Source organism: Centropristis striata, chromosome 21 (assembly GCF_030273125.1).
Source record: "Centropristis striata isolate RG_2023a ecotype Rhode Island chromosome 21, C.striata_1.0, whole genome shotgun sequence".
In the NCBI taxonomy this organism is placed as follows: domain Eukaryota; kingdom Metazoa; phylum Chordata; class Actinopteri; order Perciformes; family Serranidae; genus Centropristis; species Centropristis striata.
The window spans coordinates 27,843,975-27,868,197 of record NC_081537.1 but is presented as its reverse complement, the minus strand read 5'-3'; the positions used below and the strand labels follow the sequence as shown (position 1 = coordinate 27,868,197).

General features: G+C 37.7%; 1 protein-coding gene across 3 annotated transcripts in view; it reads right to left on the bottom strand.

Annotated features, from left to right (window-relative positions):
- The window catches only part of LOC131959304 (signal transducer and activator of transcription 5B-like), a 33,245-nt gene that overhangs the window by 8,336 nt on the left and 686 nt on the right, over positions 1–24,223 (bottom strand). For all 3 annotated transcript variants that reach the window (XM_059324463.1, XM_059324461.1, XM_059324462.1), the window contains exons 2-18: positions 22,498–22,632; positions 21,455–21,611; positions 19,152–19,241; positions 18,776–18,953; positions 18,468–18,598; positions 15,359–15,510; positions 14,156–14,311; positions 12,455–12,634; positions 9,857–9,944; positions 8,146–8,268; positions 6,749–6,841; positions 3,704–3,910; positions 3,478–3,572; positions 1,382–1,524; positions 1,037–1,192; positions 843–894; positions 285–383 (exon numbers count right to left, since the gene is read on the bottom strand). In XM_059324463.1, the coding sequence (XP_059180446.1) occupies positions 285–383; positions 843–894; positions 1,037–1,192; positions 1,382–1,524; positions 3,478–3,572; positions 3,704–3,910; positions 6,749–6,841; positions 8,146–8,268; positions 9,857–9,944; positions 12,455–12,634; positions 14,156–14,311; positions 15,359–15,510; positions 18,468–18,598; positions 18,776–18,953; positions 19,152–19,241; positions 21,455–21,611; positions 22,498–22,625 (2,228 nt within the window). In that variant the 5' untranslated portion in view covers positions 22,626–22,632. The remainder of the gene's footprint in view (positions 1–284; positions 384–842; positions 895–1,036; positions 1,193–1,381; positions 1,525–3,477; positions 3,573–3,703; positions 3,911–6,748; positions 6,842–8,145; positions 8,269–9,856; positions 9,945–12,454; positions 12,635–14,155; positions 14,312–15,358; positions 15,511–18,467; positions 18,599–18,775; positions 18,954–19,151; positions 19,242–21,454; positions 21,612–22,497; positions 22,633–24,223) is intronic.

Below are 24,223 nucleotides of genomic sequence, written 5' to 3'. Positions count from 1 at the left end.
TGTGGGGTCATCACTACATGAAACACCTTTCACAATATAATTTGATACATTGTTCATGAAAACATAGATTATAGCCACTTTAAGTAGCAGCAGCAATACCACAACAAAGCAAATACACACCCTGAAAAGGTAAAAGCCCTGAATTGATCATTTTACTTTTGCAAGAGAACAAAATTTTATAAATCAAAATGTACTTTAAGAAATACTCTTGAAAAATGCCCCCTTTCAGCGGAGAGTTTACAGGCTATTACCTTGAGTAAATAAACAAAAAAGAGTGTGCTTACATAGAAGGATAGAAGGTGTTGGGGTGGCTCGCAGAAGGAGAAGCTGTTTGGTCCATGAACGTAGGGGTTCCACTGGGTTCAGGTTTTGGGGTGGTGAATCTATCAGACACATATGCCAGACATTATCAGCAATATGTCCATAATCACATGACTCGCCCTACTGACTGACCACATCTCATAATAATGACATATCATGCAAAGACATTTTTTTTTCTGATTGGCTAGCATGTGTCAGTCAACAAGAAAAGGTCAAAACCTAGTATATGGCTGACTTTTTTGTGGACAATATGTTACAGGATTAATAAGATAATGATAGTGTCTATGATGTCAGATATAACCTATATAACAAATCATCATCATCATCATCAACCAGTTGGAATTTTTCAACAAGTGCGATTTAGTCTATCTGCCTTAGTGACTGAGATGGAAGTGCAACATCTTTTTGGGATTCAAATTAAAAAACTAATTAAACTTTGGGAGCTTGCTACGTATTCAGTCCTGTTCATTTGAAGTGAATCAGGCTTGTAGTTTTAGAAAAGAGAAAAAAAAAAAACTCACTCTGGCACAACTTGCTTGATCTGTGGTTTTACATATCCATCCACTGCTTTTGCTGCAAGAGAGACACACAGATGTAAAAACTACATTGCAGAGTAATTTCAGCTGAGCTGAGCTTTTTCCACCAGCTTTTTAAAACTTGTTACAACATCCCTGAGCTCATTGTTTATGTGAATACAAATGTTGCTGGTACATACATAGTGGAGGGGTGTAGTACTTGGCGAAGACCTCGTCTTTGGGCCGGTCAGGGTAGAGAAATAGAAGGTGGTTCAGGTCACTGATGCGGTCGGCCAGGGAACGAATGGAGAAGTCCTTGGTTGTGTAAGGCAACAGATTCCAGACCAGCCTCTCACCTGACCAAAGACGTAACATAATACTCTATTACTTACGCACAACCTTTGTCATGCATGTATGACCATATAAGGAGTGGCATCAAAGGGCAGTACTGACGAGAAAATTAAGCTCAAATAAACATGATTGATTCTGTATTTCTATAACCGCAAGAACAACACTAACACCCTGAAAGCACAGCGGAGTGGTACCTGGTTTGTTGGGGTTCTCAGCCACCCAGGCGATGGTGATGCCTCCGATCTCAGAGTCGCTGAATCGCAGCAGGAAGGTGCCGTTGGGTTTGGACAGCAGCATGTCTTGTGCCTGCTGCTTGTTCACAAAGCCCAGGATGGCCCTGTTAACAAACCAGCCGGTACTTTTTATTATGAAAAGCATATCATTCAAATAGTGGCAGTCAGGCCTGGAATTTCATCATTTTAGGGGCAAGGCCACTTAGCCTTTTGTGTTGTCAATTTTTTGAGGGCACAAAAGGCCAAAAGCCAGGGCACCAAGGCCATAAAATAAAACAATGATTTTAAGTCCACGTTCATATTGAAACTAATTTAAGGACATATAATGACGCTTTTGAGGAAGATTGGAGTCTCGGTTGAAACTGTCAAGCATGTAAAGAAACATCTCCTTGTAAAGTAAAATGCATAAATCTTGTGCTCTCTGAGAGCTAAATGAGAGCAAACACCTCACAGAACATTTTTCACAGTCGGGAGATACCGTATTATAGAATCTTATATCCTATACTGTGTAATTTTTAATTGCTGTCAACATGCTTTCCACTAGGACATGGAGCAGCCAGCCAGTGTGGAAAAATAGCTGGCTAGAATTTTTCCATATAAGCCCAAATTTGGTGCCTCTCACACATTCTAATGCAACTATTCCATCACATACACTGATCTTAATCATTGCATATTTTAAGAATGATTTTGAAAGGAGAATAAATGTTCTTTTATATTCTATTAAAGGCATCTTATTTTGACAGTCTTCTTGTAAATTCTGTGGTCGATTCTGTTAACACACTGCGCTCTTATTTTGAAAGCTGCATGCGTTTAGCGACAGGAAGTTATTCAAAACAGTAAGTCACAGTTCAGTGTGATTAAAACAACTTTAACTGTTAGCTAATGTTAGCTCGCGGCTACTGAACAGCATATGAAACAGTGTGTTTGGACCGTTTGGACCTCTGACGGCCTGGACAGGTTGATAGTATTTAGTTCGGAGCGATCATGTGGGGACGAGTGTGTGTGTAAGTGTGTGAATGCTCGCATGTCTCGGAGGGAACCGAGAGGTGGGTTGGGGTTTGACTGACTGACTGACGGGGGACAGACACTCTGCTGAGCAACGGCAACACAACGCAAAATAACTTTATATTATAGATCATGGAAAAAAACTTTCAGTAGCTTGAAATGTGACGTTAGAGCAGCACATGAGACTATGGTGGGACAGATCAGAGTGTGTTTGATGAAGTCTCCTTGCCTGGCCGGTGATAGATTTGTGTTAAACTCTGAGCGGTTCATGGTAGGCTCGAATCAAACCCACCACTGATGATGAGTGTCATCAAAAGATGCTTGTTTTCTCAAAAGTCGCAGGTGTCAAAGCTGCGTTGACAGGAAAGGGGCAGACTAGAAAACCGCAAAACCAATTGGGGCATTGTGGGCGGGGCTTCAAGGCCACCGTGGCCTCAGGGCAGATATGTTTTTTAAGGCCACGAGGGCCATGGCACTCGTGGCCCTAGTGAAATTCCTGCCCTGGTGGCATTAAAATTGTTTCATATATTTATAAAAGAGGGAGGAGGTACAAACATATCTGAGGAAGAATGGACAACAATATGGCTGAATTAATGTTAGTGTACTATTTCACTATATTGAAGGGAGTTGGAAAAGGTACTTTATGACACCTCCCTCCAAAATCCCACTAGGATGGTAACTCCCCAGTCTGTTGGGAGTGTTTTCTGGGATTACCCTGTAATTTAAGAATTTGGAAGAGAAATACATAATGCCCTAAAAGATATTTTCAGATGTCATGCAGAGTAAGACAAACTATTTCAGACCGATATCCCAAAGATGTCGGAAAAAATAACAATAAAGATTTTGTTTTGGCTCCAGTATTTCACGAGTTGAAATAAAAGATTTAAGACTTTTTCTATGCACCCAAAAAGTTTATTTCTCTTCAATTGTGTGTCTAAATCCATGTTACTGAGCACTTTCCCTTTGCCAAGAAAATCCATCCCCCTGACTATTTCATCTTACCTTGCTCAGAAACAGTTTCTTGCAACAAAAAAAGAACCACAAGTCAATACCCGTCATTCCAGTGAGGCTTGAGATGTTTCTTCATGAGCTCCACGACTCCATCAAACCACTGCCAGAAGGTGAAGTTGCGCCCAGGTAAGCTCTCCTGTACAAATTAAATACAATAAATACAATCAGTATGTTTATGAAGCCAGATTCTCTGATTGATAACACACTTTTTGTTTGTTTATATGCGGGTGTGTCAGTGCATTTAGGAGGAAAGGCTCTGTAGCTGACCCTGTTGAACTGGGCCCAGGATATGGTCATGTTGCGGGAGTCCTCAGGGTTGTTGCTGCTGCTTGTGAAAGCTTTCTGCGCCAGGAAGACCATGTTATCCTCCGACAGGCCACGTGTGCTGTGCATCTCTGCCTTATACTTCATGTCGAGGGCCTCACAAAGCTGGGGCCACAGCACCTTGTCTGGTACGATGAACGGCACCCTGCCCTGAGGAGAGGAAGGGTGCAAAACATGGAGGTTAAAAGAGCAGCTGAGGAGAACAGATCCTGATTGTCAGTTCATTTGTCTCTCAACATAAGAGCCTGAGCGATATGGGAGTTTTGTGACTGATGCCGATTCCGATTTTAGAGGAGGACAATTCATCAATGAAAAAAAGATATGGTGGATGATATCATAATTTTTCGAGCCTGAATGAAAATAGAACTTTTTTATGTGGAAAGTGCAACGATTTTACACCACCCTGAGAGCTACTATCCCAAACATACAACTTTATTAAATAATATTTAACACTGTAATACATTATTATACATATATATCCGTCGGGCTCTGCTCATCATATTTACCATTCACAAAATGAGGAAATGACACCCAGGTGGACACAAGGTGGGTAAAAGATTTAACAATTACAAATCTAAAAAAAAAAAGCATAAACACAATAAGCAGTCCATCAAAAGAATTGAAATATGATCAATATACAATAGTAAAGAAAAACAAAGTCAAACAGACTGCAGCTTTAAAGAATAAATAATGATATTCTATGTTTCCCTATTGTCAACAACTCCCATGAAAAGCTCCAAAACAACAACCTTTTACTCAAACTCTAAATTAAAGCTGCAATGATTAGTCAATCAATCAGTCAAGCAAAAGTTTAAACAAAAAACATTGTTCAGAAACTATTTTTTTAATGACAGACTAATCCACATTTGGTCTTTTAGTGAGCAAAATTAGTCAAAATAAACTACAGTGTGTCAGGGTTTTTCCTGTCCCAAAAGAGGGCTGACTGTGTATAGTAATTAGTTTGTTTTATCTTATTATTAACAGAAATTTGTGTATTTTTTTGTTATTTTTGACTATTTAGTTACTGAGATCCTCAGAGAGAGCATGTCAACCCTGAGGCCGCTAGTAAATCATTAAATGATTATTAGAAATCAGGTCGTTGGGGGCTGGAGCTGATCCCAGCTGACATTGGGCTCATTCACTCCTATGGGTAATTCAACAATTGATCGTAAGCTGCATGTCTTTGGACTGTGGTAGGTAGCCGGAGAACCCGTAGAGAACACACGCTGACACGAGGAGAACATGTTTACTGCACACGGAGTGTGAAGAGCTGCGAGCCGAAATTAAACCCGCGACTACAATCACACACATACATTTATTCTAACAGTCTTTGAATGTAAACAAACTGAAGAAACCAAACGACATATAATTGGAATCCTACCTTATAAGAGTTCAGGTGATCCATGCAATTGACTGAAGCAAAAATCTCTATTAAGCTTGAGTAAATGACTGGTTGAAAAATATGACAGCATTTGAAAGGAGGGGTGGTACTCTGAAGGGCAGGGATGTGAGGTCGATAAAAAGATACATGCTGCCACCTACTGTTTAGCTAGCTACATGGAGATGCTGGTTTACATTTAGCAAGTGACTGCGTTTACTGGTGACTTTCACCAAAATGCATCCATGTTTGCTTGTAGTAACTAAAGTAAATGGTTGGCATACATACAACCCTGATTGCAAAAAAGTTAAATGTAATAAAATATAACACAATAACAGAATGCATTTAATTCAGAATTCAGAGTGTATATTAACAATACACCGTCTTTGAACAGTTCATTTGAATTTATGCACTTGTATTGCGCTTGTGACCACTCAAAGGGCTTTACCACTACAGTCCACGTTCATTCACACATACACTCATATTGGTGACCGAGGCTTCACTATATGGTGCCACCTGCCACCATCAGGAATTCATTCACACACTGATGAACGCAGCATCAGGAGCAATTTGGGGTTCAGTGTCTTCTTGAAACATACTTTGACATGTAGACGGCCATGGTCAGGTATCTAACCAACAGCCTCCCAATCTTGCAAAGCCACAAGCAATATTATGTAGAGCAGGGGTCTCAAACTCAAATTACCTGGGGGCCGCTGGAGGCAGTATCAAAATGACCAAAAAAAGACACAAAATTACTAAAAGACACAAAATGAACACGAAAGACACAGAATTACCAAAAAAGACACAAAATTATTAAAAAAGACACAAAATGACTGAAAAAGACACAAATGACTGAAAAAAAACGAAATTACTTAAAAAAGAAACAAAATGACCCAAAAAAGACAAAAATATTAAAAAAAAGACACAAAACGACACAAAATGACCCCAAAAAAGACACAAAATGACCCAAAAGACAAAATTATTTAAAAAAAGACAAAAATATTTTAAAAAAGACACAAAATGACACAAAATGACCGCAAAAAAGACACAAAATGACCCAAAAGACAAAATTATTTAAAAAAAAGACAAAATTATTTTAAAAAAAGACACAAAATGACACAAAAAAGACAAAATTATTTTAAAAAAGACACAAAATTACCAAAAAAAGACAAAGAATTACCAAAAAAGACACAAAATTACCAAAAAAAGACAAAGAATTACCAAAAAAAGACACAAAATTCTTTTAAAAAAGACACAAAATTACAAAAAAAGTAATCAAAGGGACCTTCCACACACAACACAGTAAAGTGCCATTCATATAAAACTCACATTAAACTTCCATATCAAGGTGGGGGCCACAAAATATCGTCACAAGGGCCGCAATTTGCCCACAGGCCGCGAGTTTGAGACCCCTGATGTAGATCGTTCATATGGTCTGTCATTATTGTTATTATGCTTGAAGTTGGTGCTAGCGTTTCTGGGAAAGCGGAGACGTATACAGTGACTTGATGACTTGGTGCTGAGAAGGTTCACATGTTGAACCATCTGAACCAAAAAAAAAAAAAAAAGGCAATTGTGGAAAACAGAGCATCGATGACCAACCAACTCACCGGCTCAGCAAAGGCGTTGTCCCACAGGACTGTGGCTGTGGCGTTGTTGTCCTGGCTGCCGTGGACGATCACTACCACAGGCAGTGATAAGGTCTGCAGGTTACACACACAAGACAACAAGTAAGAGACTGATGGTTTCATTCAAAATAATCAAATAGAAATAGCAGTTAATGTTTAATATCAGGCTTGGAAAAGTCTGAGACAAAGTCAAAGCTAACACTCTAGTTTGGACTACACTACAAAAACATGAAGCTTACCAAGTCTTTTCTTCTTATATCTAGCAATAGTATCTTAATTTTATTGTTTTGAGTATAATTTACCTACTGACCATAGCTTTATGTGCTTATTTCATTATTAGTATTATTAGTATATGCTTATGTAATTATCTCATTGTTTAAAGACTTCTTTTTAGGATTGACATTATTATTATTTTTTTAAACATATGTTTATTGCACATTTGTTAATTTGAAAACGGTGAACAACATAGAAGAAGAAGGTACATACAAGAAAAATAATAAACAATAATGATAGCAATAATGATAAAAAGTACAATTAATAAATAAATAACTGGGGAAAGAAAGAGAGAGAGAGATGCTCCCCGCCTCTGGAACTCACTACCACCCCACCTCAGGAACATTGTCTCACTCCCCCATTTCAAATCACAACTCAAAACACATCTGTTTAAAACTGCTTATTCCGTCTGATGACTTTTACCCTGCCCAATATATCTATTGTATTGTATTGTTATTAATTCTGTGTATTTTATTGTATTTTATTGCTGTTTCTTTTCTATCCTTTTGTATGGTGTCCTTGAGTGCCAAGAAAGGCGCCTCCAAATAAAATGTATTATTATTATTATTATTATTATTATAAATAAGTTAAAAAAAAGGGGGGGGGGGGGGGGGCATTTATAACCACAAAATAAATAAAGGATTGACATTATTAGCTTTTTAATGCTTTTCAAGCTATTCAACTGTTGAATATGGTGAGTTGTTACCTAAAATATTGGCTCCAATTCAGAGTTTTAGTTGCACGTAGTTTAATTGCTATTTCAAAAGTATTTTCTACCCAATAAAACATGCTAGTTTCCAGTATTACTGGCTACAGTTTGGCTATTCAAGCCACAATTGCTCAAGATAAGTATATTTGGACTCATTTCAAGACATCATTGGTTTTTCCAGTGCCAAGATATTTTTGTATTTGTACTTACTGCACTGGCAGATAATCTTACAGTTTCGAGCATGTATTTGCTTAATTCTAGCTAATTATTTCTTTTTTTTTTTGTCAGTTGGGACATGAAATCAGTAAAACTGAACATTCAAAAACCATGAAAAATCCCCAGTACTGGTTAGCTGCTATTCACAAGTGTAAAAAGGTCAAAAGTCCAATTGACTTACTTTGACGTGGAAGACCAGCTCGTTTCCCCCGACGCTGAACTGCGACTCAAACAGAACTGTGAACTTCTCCTCCGTCACCGACTCTGCACCGCGACGATCTGAACGCTTAATCCGCTTCAGTGACTGTATGAAGACATGAGGAGATCAGAGACATATTCCTACAATAAACACAGCCAATGTAGTGCATTCTGAAACATCTGAGCAACTGCATTTTCAAATATTTCTCTAAATTTCCTTGTTGGATGAGCTGAGAGGAATACGGCATCAGTCTTTAGACACACACCTAAATTATACTTGTTAGAGGCATCAGTTTATTGTTGTCATTCATTGAATATGTTGATAATAAAAACGTACAAGAACACGTCTTTCAGAGGCTTTTGTGGGCCGAGTTTATCACAACTATCTAGACAAATTAAACTAGAAGACTGAAGTAACCTATTGCGACCACCTGTCTAAATCATGGGTCTCAAACTCGCGGCCCGCGGTCCAATTGCGGCCCTCGTGACGATATTTTGTGGTCCCCACCTTGATATGAAAGTTAATGTGAGTTTTATATGAATGGCACTTTACCGTGTTGTGTGTGGAAGGTCCCTTTAATTACTTTTTTTGGTAATTTTGTGTCTTTTTTGGGTAATTTTGTGCCTTTTTTAAATAATTGTGTGTCTTTTTTAAATAATTGTGTGTCTTTTTTAATAATTGTGTGTCTTTTTTGGCCAATTTGTTTCTTTTTTAATTAATTTAGTTTTTTTCTGTAATTTTGTGTCTTTTTTGGGTAATTTTGTGCCTTTTTTAAATAATTGTGTGTCTTTTTTAATAATTGTGTGTCTTTTTTGGTCAATTTGTTTCTTTTTTAATTAATTTAGTTTTTTTCTGTTATTTTGTGTCTTTTTTTGTAATTTTGTGTCTTTTTTTGGTCATTTTGTGTCATTTTTAAGTAATTTAGTTTTTTCTGTCATTTTGTGTCTTTATTTAGTAATTTTGTGTCATTTTTTTGGTCATTGATATGCCTCCAGCGGCCCCCAGGTAATTTGAGTTTGAGACCCCTGGTCTAAATAATGCTCCAACACTATTTTAGCGAGAGAAGAACTTTTCAAAGGGCTCTCTTTGTCTCTGACCTCAAAATGTGTTAATGACAAACTGAACCCTAACCTTCTGCAAATGTAACGTTAAACCTAAAACAAGTTTTAACCCTAAAACAGTCTCTGAATTAATGAGGACCAACCAAAATGTCCTCACTTTGTTGGTAAAATTTTTTTTCCTCTCTATGATCGAAGTAAAAGTTCACACAAACAATAATTAAAAAAAACAAAACAGAATGAGGCTACAGTTGGTGTGTTTTTAGAGGCCCGTAGAGGTCAGAGGCCCAATCTGGTGGTTAATCCAGATTGGACCAGTTCTCACTAATCAGGGCTTCAGACTTTGTTGAGCCAGCTCATGCAAAAAATAAAATAAAATCAACATAAGTTCTGTTGATCTTGTATCGTGGTACACCTCCCAAGTCTAGTTAAAGTCTGGTTATTGGACCAATAGCTGGACCGGTCATCAAGTTTTACCTGACAAAACTATATATGGGGTGTCTAAGCAAATAAAGTAAAAAATATTGTTGCATGTGATTACTATATACAAAATGTTATTATGGTTGTGGCTGTTCTTAAAAAAAAAAAACAGTAATATATCACTCTCCAATCTCACTTAAAGCAACAGAGCTTACCATGTTTCTGAAGTGTGCACTGAGGGTACCGGTGGCCTGGTGATACTCCATGACACAGTTGTTGTTGAGGATTTCTCCACTGCTTTCACTACAGAGGCAAAGAAAGCAGTTAGAAAGGACTAACACATTGTAAGTGAATTCAATTCAAATCACCCCTTGTGGTTGTATGTCTCCCTCAACCAGACAAGTTGTATGTATCCATGCCTATCCAAGCCCTTATATAGCCATGTGAGTAGACCAGTGGTTCCCAAATGGTGTGCTGTGGGATTTTGTGACATCCACACACTATTAATGCAGTATAGAACAATACAAAACGTTATTAATTAATTTTTTAATTTCTTGTATTATTACTTTGTGCGCACTCATTAACCTATACAAAGACACATTGTATACTACCCTCATGATAACTATTTTTATACTATAACTATAATTCATCCTCAAAGGGAACCCCAGTAGTTTCGCCGTTTGCACAGTTGCCGCAGGGCGCGTATTATTCAGAGCTTTCCAGACGCGCCAGCTATCAGTCATGCAACCTGCTGCTATATGTGGCTATATTATTTTAAATTCTAATGAAATAGGTTTGATTAACAAGTTGCGATTCACTACAGCGTGTTCATCTTACACCCCTCTTCCCTTCAAATCAATAGCAGCATGGTGCCTATCTGTCTGTATCAGAGAGAGAGGAAAAAACTGCTGCTGCCACTGAAACAGCGGATCAGACAGGCTGGGAGGAGCTGAGTGACGACATACAATATAAAGTTCATCTTTATGGATTAAATGAATGTTGAATTTATCATGTTGTGGGCAGGGGATTCACACAGCAGATATCAATCAACAGAGTTTATCGTCTTTATTTCTGACTAGTGACGAACATCACTGTAAACAGGAAGGATACTTCCTGTGACTGTCGCTAAACACATGCAGCTTTCAAAATAAGAGCACAGCGAAGTGCGAACAGAATCCACTGCAGAATTTAAGACTGTAAAAATATGATGCCTTAAATAAAAACATATAAGACGCCTTATTCTCCTAAACAATAATTACACACATGTTTACAAACATGTAGGCAAAAATGTGCAATTAAAAGTGTCAGTGTATGGGTGAATGACAAATAAAGGTTGGCAAGATGTCAAACGTCAAAAATGATAAATATTAAATACTTAATCCACCTACATTGTATTTAAGTGGACTTATACATATAATTACTTCATTTTAAAAAACATCAAATTATTATTTTTTTTTTACATTTACACATTTCGTCAATATTGAGCAGAAAAATTTCTAAATTCAACCATATTTTTCTAAAGTTTTCACAAATTATGTCAAATTTGTTATTTACCATAGTGTTGCAATGTAAATGGAATTGTATTTTTTTCTCATTTTAGTTCACAATTATTTTCCTGTATATAATCAGATTTATATGGGGGAAAAAAAATACTGGTTACACCAACTGACACTGGGTTAGATCACGTCATTAACCCGTATATGATGAAATAGTGGCATTAGAATGTGAGACGCCACCAAATTTGGGCATTTAGGGCAAAAAATGTCTACAGGGGGCATGCCCCTGGACCCCCCCAGCGGACTACCTCTCACCACTGGCTGGCTACTAAATAAACATTCACAATGATAAGTGTAATAACACGCATTGAGGCTAATTTGCCATATATGAATACAGGTGTGCCTTGAGATTTTGGCTTGTACTTTGGTGTGCCTTGGGCATGAAAAGTTTAAAAAACACTGGAGTAGACAATACTTCAAATATGGATGTTGCTACAAATTCTAAAATGTAGATGCTTCACACACAACGTGGCAGCAAACAAGTTCAATACCACAGTTTCAGGTATTCAGGGTTCGTACACTTTTTCAGTGGTCAAATTCAAGCACTTCTCAAGGACTTTAAAGGTCCATTTTCAAGCTTTTCCAGGACCTTACAATGGTTGTAAATTACTTGTTTTAGATGAGTACTTCCATACTAAAAGGGGTAATTTCACTAAACCATACCACCAGCAATGGTATTACACTTTTAACAACTAAAAGTAGTTTGCTAGTCTCATAAAACATACTGGTATGGGAATCTAGGGGCTAGCAGCAAAAGGAAGCTCACAAAAATCATCAACCTGCAGCTGGTGGAACTAAACACGACACAAACTAGGAGGAAAGACCCACAAATAGGCTACTTCAGGAGCCCTCACATCCACTAGGAATTAGAAAAACTCCCTTCGGTAAGAAAATACAGGGTAGAGCAACAAGAAGCATCTCAGAAACAAGAAGACGCAGGCGGAGCAGTCTTCATTTCAGATATAGGCTATAGGCTATTCAGTTTATATATTTTTTTCCATTGAAAATGCGGTTATCTATAGTCAGATTGCAAGAGAAATACAGTTTCAATTTCAATACAATTTCAAGCATTTACAAGCACTTAATCCAAAATCCAAGCACTTTTCAAACCTTGAAATTCAACATTAAAATTCAAGCATTTTGTACGAACCCTGGGTATTGAAGTTTTTGGAAATAAAATGTCATCACTTCATCAGCCAACAGACCAAAACATGTCTCTCCGGTACATTCTTCTGCGTGCTAGCATGCGCCCCTCACCTGTGTGTGCTCTCATTCTTCAGCAGAGCTTTGGCCTGCTGCTCGCTAACAATGACGGCCTTGACCTGAGGGGGATTCATGTGGACGTTGAGCTTCCCGCCCACCAGAAGGCGTACTGTGGCTGCAAACTTGGTCTGGGTCTTTAACACCTGGGGTGGCTGCTTTTCAATGATGAAGGTGCTGAAGAGAAGGAGGAACAATGACATGACGGGTTGGTCAACATTTTCTCTAATGTGATTATTTGAGTTATCTAAAGGCAGAGATATTAATGTTTGGACCTTAGCTTTGTGCTTGGATAAAGTTGAAAATGACAGATTCTGACCATGAAAGCCAAAAACAGATATGATGTCTAGTCTAGTGATACTAATATCAATATCGTTTTCACAATTGACTTTATTTTTTTTATTTTACTGTTGCCTTTTCCATCCTCTCTTTCCAAACTGTAGAATATGACACTGATGCCATCACTATGTGCACACCATGGCAAGGAAAACACGCTATTTTACTTAAAATTCCAGCTGGAAACCAACTTATTTTTGGCTGACATGCTCCCAATGCTTAAATGTTGGTTGAAAAAAACAATATGGAACCCGTTCCAATTTGATTAGACAGAGGGTGATGTACAGCACAGGTTCATTCAGACAAAAAAAAAAGTTTTTTAAACATTAAAGCAAGCAAATATGTTCTCGTAGGAATCAAAAATACAAGTATGAACCTGGAATTGAACATATCAAGTCCTCTTTAATGACAAGAAAAAAGAGGAAGGCCCTTTGCTGTGTGCTGCCAGTGAAAAGTTGAATATGACTTATTTGTGGACCAGGGAATTTGACTTACAATCATTTTGGAATAAAGTTTAAAAAAAAGGTATTTAGCTCGATATTTGACAAAAACTGATGCAAGTTAAAGAATCCCAACTTTAACAACAGTGAGCATGTTTGGGTGAGAAAGACGGGAGCATAAATGTGCATAAAGAGAGAAGTGAAACAGAAACTTTTTATTTTTGGTAATTGTGCAATGTAATTCTGTGGTTAAACAGCACTGTAAATATGAAACTAAACTGCAGACTGAGCTTCTAGTAAAGGTGACAACCAGAGATAAGGAAGACTAAACACAAAGTCTTTAGCTCTGCGTAATAGTAAAGACCTAGTTGGTGTTCCACAATCAGGACAGAATTTGTAATGTTCCTCCTGAATCAACTGGGTTAACAGGGTTCCTTCTCAGAATGCTGGCTTTTCAAAAGTGGGATCCAACAACCAGCCACAGTCCATGACCTCCATACTCCATACTACATGGTTCATACACTTTAGCAGTGGTCAAATTCAAGCACTTTTCAAGACTTTCGAGGTCCATCTTAAACCTTTTGCAGTATCTTACAACGGTTGTAAGTTGCACGTTTTAGATGAGTACTTACATGCTAAAAGGGTTAATTACACTCAACCATACCAACAGCGATGGTATTACGCTTTTGCCAACCAAAAGTACAGTTTGCTAATCTCAATATTCAATTTAGTATTTTTTTCATTGAACATGTGATTATCTATAGTCAGATTGCAAGAGAAATACAGTAAGAATTTCAAGCATTTTCAAGCAATTTATCCAAAATCCAAGCACTTTTCAAACCTTGCAACATTTAAATTCAATCATTTTCAAAATTTCAAGCACCCGTATGAACCCTGATACTACATCACTGAAGAGGCTCACCTGGTAACCAGGGCGGAAATGATATCAGTAATGTCAGCATTGAGTTTGCTTAGTAGTTCCTCCATGGGACCCGGCAGAGGAAGCTGCTGGGTTAGATGTTCGCAGCGTCGAATCTGCTGCCGGTTCTGCCAGATCAGGTCGGCCAGCTTCTCACACCTGGTGGACAGGGAGAGAAGGAGAAAATAAGTCTACTTTCCTCTAGGGCAGTGGTAGGCAACCTGCGGCTCTGGGGCCAAATGTGGCTCTTCAGGCCGTCTGCAGTGGCTCCCAAAAACAATGATACCAAATGAAATTTATTTTCTATTCTCTTTACATGTAAATTTCCATTGATTGTTGGTGTAGGCCCAAAGCAATTTGATATTCCTGAATTCTAAAAAAGTGTTGCTTATAAACGGCATAACATTTTATGTTATTTTTACATTTTAGTCAACTAAAACGTGCACCATAGAGTAATAAAGTCTACGGCTCGGCATCATAACCTCTGAATTTTGCCAACATCAAGCCTAGTTTTGAGTTTCTCCTTCAATTCCAAATCTCCTAAGATAAAATCATACTAATAAATGCACATTATTGTTAATTGTTAAAAGGATTCCCATTAGCTGTCATCCAAATGGGACGAGCTAGTCTTCCTGGGGTTCAAAAAAAGTAAAATAAAATAACTTAACAACGATAATGTAAAAACAATGAAACATTGTAGACATCATTAAAAATCATCAGAAATGATTCAAATAAGTTATTAAATTCACAAGTGTTACATTCATTATTACATACATACAGTCCATTCCTTACTCACATATTAAAATAGTGCATTCTGAAATGGTACTGAGATATTTTGCTATTCAGCTTATGTATATTCAGTACATTATGACCTATTAGTATTATGGGGAGGTTCATTTAGACTTAGTAGGCTGTTTCATCTTCATAGTAAGGCTCACAATAAGGTACGCGGCTCCATTATGATATTTTTCTCTTTTTTTAGCCAACAATGGCTCTTTAGTTAGTAAAGGTTGCTGACCCCTGCTCTAGGGCATTTAAATCCCATTAATATGATTGTACTTTTTTATAGATTTATGTGAAATATATATTGTTCTATTATTATCAAAAGTAAATACCTTAAGTGAAAGCTGAACTTGCTTGAGGAAGTGAGAAACACTTGATAAAATCTACACTTTATAATATAACATGCCAGTATCCAGTATGTACCAGGACTGGAGGACATCCAGCCCCCCTTCATGAGGACCCCCATTGCCAGCCAGCTGCTGCCTCCTCTTCCACTGAATGAGTTCCTCATCCAGGATCAGAGTCTGCTGCTTCCTCAGCAGGGCCAAGGTCTTCTGGTGTTGTTCTGACAGGTCCTGCAAACACACCACCAGCTGCATGCTGAGAAACATTTGCATATACGACACATAGGATGTTAACACACGCACAGGAAGAAATGACTTTAGCAGTATGTTGGACAGCATATTTACTAGGGCCGGGACTTTAATGCATTAATTAAGATGAATTAATTACCAAAAATTAACGCGTGAAAAAAAATGTACGCATTTTAATCGCACTTATTTTTGCACCGCGGAACGTTTCTCACTGGATGAGTTTCAGGCGGACCGATTATACTGGAGCACCAACTAGCGTTCATGAGTTCAGACAACAACAAACCACAGTGAACATGAAGGAAGAAGCTGATGAGACGCTTTGGTTGGCCCCGTGGATGATGCGACATTTTGTTACAAAAAACCAACGGATGGAAGCGTCGATAAGAGCATGGTTGTGTTGCTATGCAACAAGGAATTCACATATCACCGCAGCACATCCAGCCTCAAGTATCACCTCAATACAAAACATATAGCAGCTAGCGGCTAGTGTGGTAGCTAGCGTGGATTGTGTTTTATTTAAAAACCAAAGTATTATAGTTTACAGAAGGTCTACCTACCTATAGGCTACCTGAATTTCTGAAATGTGCTATATTTCTAAATATGCTATTGCTACACTTAATGGCAAAAATTGCACTGGTCTGTTGGACTTGAACAAAAATAAACAATATTTTTGTTGCTTAAGCTTATGTATTCAGTCATTATTCAATGGTATACTAAAAACCCATGTGAAAAAAAATTACTTCTCACTGTTCTCAGGTCAAATATTTATATGCGATAAAAATGCGATTAATTTTGATTAATTAATTACAAAGCCTCTAATTAATTAGATTAATTTTTTTAATCGAGTCCTGGCCCTAATATTTACATACATTGTCAGCTCGTTGAGGCGTCCTCGGCTGACTTCTCAAAGCAGCACTTTGACCTCTGACCTTAATATCTGAATGAAAATAGGTTCTATGGGTTACCATGAGTTTCCGCTTCACAGACATGCCCACTTTATGCTGTTTTGAGCAAGAACCATTCCGTTTTTAGCAAATGTGTTAATTTGCCCTATTGTATTTGTATATGTTTGCATACCGGGGTCCCTTAACAATCCTGGAATTGCATAAATTTGGCTGGAAAGCTGACACTCTTCAAGCTCATTAATGTGTGATGATGTTAGTCCTTAACCCTTTGATGCACAACATATAAACACCTTCTAATGCACAACATGGGTCAACAATGACCCGCATTCATTTCCCATGTTATTTCATGCTGCTGTGTGTTTGAACATCTTTTTTTTTTATTACAAGAGATCATTATATCCTTTTTTCCTTTCATACTTGAAGAAAAATAGTTTTTGTATTATTATATCAAGTTTACACAGATGGGTCAAAAACGACCTTTTGCATTAGAAGCGTAGTGATACAAAAAAATGATACACTAAATTAACAATTTGAGTAAATGTGTAACTATGTTTGTATTATTTTTAAGGTTTCACTTAAAAAGAGTTGTTAGAACCACCAGATTACATTGAAAATCACATATTTTAACAATTAAGACTTATTAGAGCCACCAAATAATAATTTCCATTGGAAAAACACCAATTTAACAAAATAGGATAGTTAATATTTGTGTGTTTTTAGTCAGGTTTTAAATTGGTGATTGTACATTAGAAGCGTAGTGATAAAAAGAAGGGGTTTATTCAAAAAGTAAGAAATGAAAACAAAAAAAATTAGGATTATGATGATCAAAAACAAGTTATTTGAGGAAAACCTGCCATTCTGAATGATGAAATAAATTTATTGCAAAGATATAGAATATAAAAAATTAGTCGGGTCACTTTAGACCCATGTTGTGCATCAAAAGGTTAAAGCAGCCATTTAATTTTGAACTTGTTTGACCTCACTGTATAAAATTACCTCTGGGATAATCACAGCATCATGAAACTTTACAACCACCACCGCTTTCTACCCAGTTACACTGAATTTAAATGCAACGGTGGAAGACAGTAAAACCCTAAATTTTACTTTCCTAAACATCAGAAATAATAATGTCCAAAAACAGATTCCAACAGAAAGCTTTGTGCAGAAAACAAGCTGTTGTTTCTTTATTTGCAGTTATGAATCTGTGGGCCTATTTTTGTGGCAGCACAACGTCCGGCACTCTACTGTTTTAGGTTTGAAGTTTGCTTTGCATTCTGGGTGGTATTTTGGTGCCCAGTGCAGAGGGTGCAAGGTGCATCATTGCAAGTGGCCTTTCATGTTTACTCATTATGGTGCAAACACTGCTGTGTGACAACACTTACAGTATGATGTTACCATTTAACATAGTGTTGGATTAATGTGATCATTTTGCAGCATTCCACAGCTTCAACTATTCTTTTATTATCTATTTCTATTTTCATTGTAATTATCCACATCATCTGCCACTGGCTCCACTACATCAAGCTCTTTTACCTACTTAAACCAAGTCTGTATTCAACCTATTGTACATTATGACCATCAGTCAGGTCAATAAGGTCTGTGGAATATGATTTTCTGAATTCAGACTGGTACTACTAAAGAATGATGTGTTTACTTAAATATATCTTAACTGGTCATACATAACTCTTTCCAAGAATTTCAAACTTTCCTTCTCACAGCAAATTGACTCTAGTCTTCTCAAATATCTAAAAAACATATTACCCTGAAGCTTTTCTACTATGAAGATTTTTCTTGATTTAGACTTATGAATATCCTACTCATTAACTAGTGAGAGAAAAAAGGAACACGATGGATTAAGTCCACAAGCCTTGTCAATACCTGTCCTTCTCTGGGTCGTGTGTGTGTATACAGTATGGGTTTATGTTGTATTTTGTGTGTCATATTCACTATTCCAATGAGTTCCCTCACAAAGATAGAACAAGGATGTGTGTGTGTGTGTGTGTGTGTGTGTGTGTGTGTATTGTGTCCTCATACAAGCCTGTATTTCTGTAGTGTGCTGGCCTCTCTGGTGAGCCAGGCCTCCACAGTGGCCCTCTTGCTCTGTAAGGTGGTCTCCCGCTGGGTGCGCTCCGCTGGAGGGACTGAAGATAGGCTGCTCAACTGGGCTAACGGAGCATGAAGCAGGAGACGGACAGGACATTAAAAACACTGTTCACTTCTGGGTAAAGAAGGTACCTTGACAATGGCAAATGCATTGTCTATTCAGGTACAACTGACAGAATGTGGAGCCATATTAGTGACATAGAAAAAATGTGTCTTTGTTTGTGTGTGTCTCATCTCACCCTGGATGCGCAAGTTCTCCTGGTACTGGATGATAAAGTACTCCTGGCTGTGCTGCAGCTTTCTGAGTTCGTTCTCAGTCTCCTGTGTGGCCAGTCGGAGCTCTTCAAAGGCCTGGTTGATCTGCTGGTGGCGCTGTGATAAGCTGTCCATGGCCTGCCCCCCACTCCCACAGCTGGCCTGCACACACAGTATTTAAAAGGGTCCAGATGTTGCTTTCTCTCCATCTGTTTTTTGTTTTTGTTTGGTTTTGTAATGACTGTAACTATGTATTGTTTGTGGATAATCACCAACAGCAGTCACATCTTGGAGAATGTACACTGGGTTCAAAGGATTCCTCAAAAATGACGCACATCAACAACACCCTTTAGCACTTACATTTGTAGCTTCTTGAACCAGCCTCTGCTCCGAGTGCAGAATATGTTTAATGCAGCGCACCAGCTCCAAAGGGCAGCGGTCGTAAGTGCTCTGTAGATAGATCACACACCCACACAAGCACAAAAGATCAATCAGTTAATTTCAGTAGTAAACAACACTTTGGCCAATGTAACACAGCCAGAGGTCTCTCTGTTCAGCCAACTGTTATGGCTCTACTCGATGAAGGCGAGGCAGTGTGAGAATAACTTTCATAGTCACAAAGAAAGCTGATTGGAAATATTTTAATTATGAAAAAGCTTCTTTTTTTTTTTTAAACAGCCAAAAGTTATTCTGTACTGGGCCATGGCTCGGGATTTGGGACCCTTTGCTTTAGGTAATATATGGGTACTGAGGAATTGGGACGATAAAAGTTAATTTCTCATAGGACCAGACTGATAGGATCACAGATTACCAGGTGAGGTCAGGTTAGGAACTGTGTTTCTAGGACATTATGGAGCAGCACAGGGGCTCCACAAGGCACTGTTCTGGCTCCATTCCTGTTCACACTGTACACAGCAGACTTCAAATACAACTCTGAGTCCTGCCACATCCAGAAGTACTCGGACGACACTGCTATTGTTGCGTGTATCAGGAATGGACAGGAATCTGAATATAGGGATCTGATAAAAGCCTTCAGTGACTGGAGTCACAAGAACTACAGTGGCAAGAAAAAGTATGTGAACCCTTTGAAATGACCTCGTTTTCTGTTTTAATTTGTCATTAAACGTGATCTTATTTGCATCCAAGTCTCAAGTATAGACAAATACAACATGCTTAACCTAATACCACACAAACAATTATAATATTTCATGTCTTTATTGAACACATCCATGACACATTCAAAGTGATGATGGAAAAAGTAAGTGAACCCTTTGGCTAATGACTCCATTAAGAGCTAATTGGAGTCAGGAGTTTGTAAACGTGGAGTCCTTTCAATGAAATGAGATTTGAGTGAGGTGTAGAGATACTTTGACCTGTAAAAAACACTCAAACTATTTGAGTTTGCTATTCACAAGAAGAATCTGCTCATGTGAACCATGCCTCGCAAAAAAAGAGATCTCCGAAGACCTGCGATCAAGAATTGTTGATTTGCTTTAGACCGTAAGGGGTTACAAAGTAATCTCAAAGACTTTAGGTATTCACCAGTCCACCGTTAGACCAATGGTCCACAAATGGAGATGATTTAGCACTGTAGCTACTCTCCTTAGAAGTGGGTGCCCAGCCAAGTTCACTCCAAAGGCCCAACGCAGAAAGCTTGGTGATGTAAAAAGAACTCTGGTGTAACAAGTAAAGACTTGAAGGAGTCATTGGAACTGGTTATCATGTCTTGTCATCTCTAGTCTACCACACACACAAGATTGAACAGCTGTGTTGTCCATGGCAGGACACCACAAAGGAAGCCGCTGCTTTCCAAAGAAACATCGCTGCATGCCTGAAGTTTGCCAAAGAGCACCTTGACAATCCCCAACACTACTGGGAAAATGTTTTGTGGATTGATGAAACGAAGGCTGAATTGCTCATGAAGAACACGCAGCAACAGGAATGGTGTAAAAAGGGCCCTGCTTTCCAATATGAGAACATCATCCCAACAGTGAAGTATGATGGAAGGAGCATCATGATTTGGGGCTTTGCTGCCTCAGAGCCTGGACCTCTTACTTTCATTGAGGGGAAAATGTATTCCCAATTTTATCAAGGTATTCTACAGGTTAATGTCATGGTGGCTGTCTGCCAGCTGAAGCTCAGTAGAAGTTGGGTGATGCCGCATACATTTTTTTATTTTAATTTAATTATTTTTTCTAAGTTTAAAATGCTAAATATTTTACAACAATGGCATTCAACCCAAAATTGTATTTTGCATTCACTAATAATGACACTGACTCAAATGCCCCTGCAGTATTGTACATTGTAAATTGTAAATATTATAGTGATGGTAATGTAAATCAAGTTCACTTTACAGAGATGTGGATTTGAGTCTTTGGGACTTGGACTTGACTCAAATCAAGAAAACAAATGACCTCAGACTTGACTTGGACTAGGGAGTTAAAAATCTGTGACTTGACTTGACATAATAGTTGCTGTGTGGACATCCCGTCTTTCACAACAGCACTGACTAATTTCAGGATGTTTGTGTTGCAAAGACTACGTGAGTAAAGGTAACAGAGGAATCCCACAGGATAAAACCACAGGATATGTTTGCTTGAGCTGGCAGAGTGTCATTACAGCTGCAATAATTATTTCATAATGGCACATAAGCTGACTGGTACCTTGAGCTGGTTGGCGTAGTGGCCCAGCTTGATCTTGAGCAGAAAGCCGTCCTCTCCTCCCTGTAGCTGGGCTTTCCTCTGCAGCTCCGCTACCAGGTTGTCCAACAGACGCTTGGCTTTGGCTTCCTCCGCTGGGTTGTCCAACTCCACTGAATCCCTGTGAGATCACATTTTAGATTTTTAACCAAACAAAAGCCAATGTCAAGTTCTGCGCCGCTTCAGTCGGAACAGCTTTTGATGGCCACTCTTCAGCTTGACTATTAAACATGAAATGAAACAAATAAAGTGGATGTTATGATAATAAGCACTTTTTTGTTACATGGTTGCTAAGTTCTTTACAAAAACACAAGGTTAAAAAGTCAAGTAAATGAACTAATAATATTACAAATGCAAACTAAAATTTATTATAGAATTGTCATATTAAGCAGCATTAACGTTAACTAACTGGGTGTAGTTTAATTAAGGGAAATTTCTAGTCAGCTGAATAAAAAAAAATGTATAGGTTTTCAGAGCATGATTATATTTTGTTTTAAGCTTTATTTGCGATTATAAAACATTTTATACATATATATATATATACATACATATATATACATATATATATATATATATAAATAACACATCCTAGATCTGAATGAATGAAACATTCTTATTAAATACTTTGTTCTTTACATAGTTGAATGTGCTGACAACAAAATCACACAAAATGATCAATGGAAATCAAATTTATTGACCCATGGATCTCTGAATTTTGGAGTCACACTCAAAATCAAAGTGGAAAAACACACTACAGGCTGATCCAACTTTGATGTAATGTCCTTTATATATATATATATATATATATATATACACATATACATATTTTTAGGTTTTAATATTTTTAGCATTTGCATTTTGTGTATGAACAGTGCTATAGAAAAAAAGATTTTTAATGATTGTACCATAAAGGAAATGTATAATGCCAAATGTAGCCTCCATCCAAAAAGACTGATATTTCCATTAAAAGATTGGAATAAAAATAAAGACAGAAGTCCATTGCATACCAGAGCTGGCATTCGATCCACTGGGCCAGATAGTGTCGCACCTCTATGGGGAAGTGCTGACCGTACAGCGCCTGCATCTGGTGCAGTGCCTCACCCTGCAGCTGCTGCGCCTGGATCCACATTGCCATGGTGCTCCTGACGAAGCAAGAAGTTGACCAGAGGGAAAGGAGTAAAGGAAAGTGAAGATAGAGCAAACAGGGAAGGAGAGTTATCACATTGTAAGGAATGTCTTCCAGAAGGATTTTGGTAAATAACACAGTTTAAGAGAGATGTGTTGAAATGATTCTATCTAGAGTGCAATACTGGCAATAAAAACACAAAACGCTTCAAAAACAGCAAAGATAGAGTGCACTTCCTAAGGCTGGGGGATATGGTCCGAAAGTCATTTCCTGATATATTTAGGCTGAATATCGATATACGTTATATATCATGTATATATAAAATCATGTAAGATGCTTTTGATACAATGATCATGTACTAATATTTTTAAGACTATGATTACTCTAGATACATTTATTTTATCTGCCTAAACTTTCTGTGTCCTATTTAGAGTAAGAGTCTATAATCACAAAAATATATATTTTTATCAAAAGCATCTGACATGATTAATCTATCAATGCATAGAGAAAGGGCACACACAGTTAGTGAACTATGCATGCATAGATAGTGACCTAGTCAATCAGATAGTGATCCTCAAGCACAGGGACAGAAAACAGAGACAGAATAACAATGACATTATACCTCAAAACATATTTGCATTCACCAATAGTGGCACTAATTTAAATGTTGCCAACATACCTGGACTATGTGTGTCAATAAACAGCACATTACTGAACACAGAATTATAACATGAACCAATGATACTGCCATTATCTGTCCATGAACTCAGGTGGAAAGGAGGACCACCTCAGTACTGGCAATGCTTTACAACTGTCAGACCCAAAAGTACAAGTATTTTTTTAAGATACAGTCAAACCAATTTTTGAATTGCTGTGTGGTGTGTTTAAATGATATGTTGAATTTGTAGTGTCAATGTAGTGTAGTGTAGTGTCAATGTAATTTGTTGCACTGTGAAATCTGATTTGGCCCGAGAAGCAGAAGAGGTGCAGGCAGCAGAAGGCAAGAGGCTCTCTGGTAAATAAAATTAAAATGCATTATGATCTGCATAAGCAGTGATTCACATTATATACAAAAAAACCAACAACAACAAAAAACACTAATAAAGCTGTGATGTGTCTGACCTAGAAACTAAACATTGACAGTACAAAAACTGTGGCAGTATGGTAATCTTTGGCAACAGTTGTATAAAAGTATTTTTTTTTACTTTGGATTCACAAATGCATCTTGTCTGTGTCTTCGTTAGCCCTTTAATAGCCTGCTGACCTGTCCAGGGTGCACGCCCCTTCAGGTTCTTGATTAGTGCATAGGTGGATGGGAATTAATCTTGAATATGCAGGGAAATTAATGAATTAATTCTTGAATTAAAAATGCAAGGCACTCATAAAATACCACCAGTATTGGTGAATATATAAAACATATTTATAAACCTTATTACAAATACGGAAATGTGGACAATAGAGGAAAGCTGTGTGGAAATAGCTGAATAGTTATTTGTCAAGAGAACTCTTGGAGTTTCAGTGAAATGCACCTTTTATTCTGGAGCAATTATAACATGAACCAATGATACTGCCATTATCTGTCCATGAACTCAGGTGGAAAGGAGGAC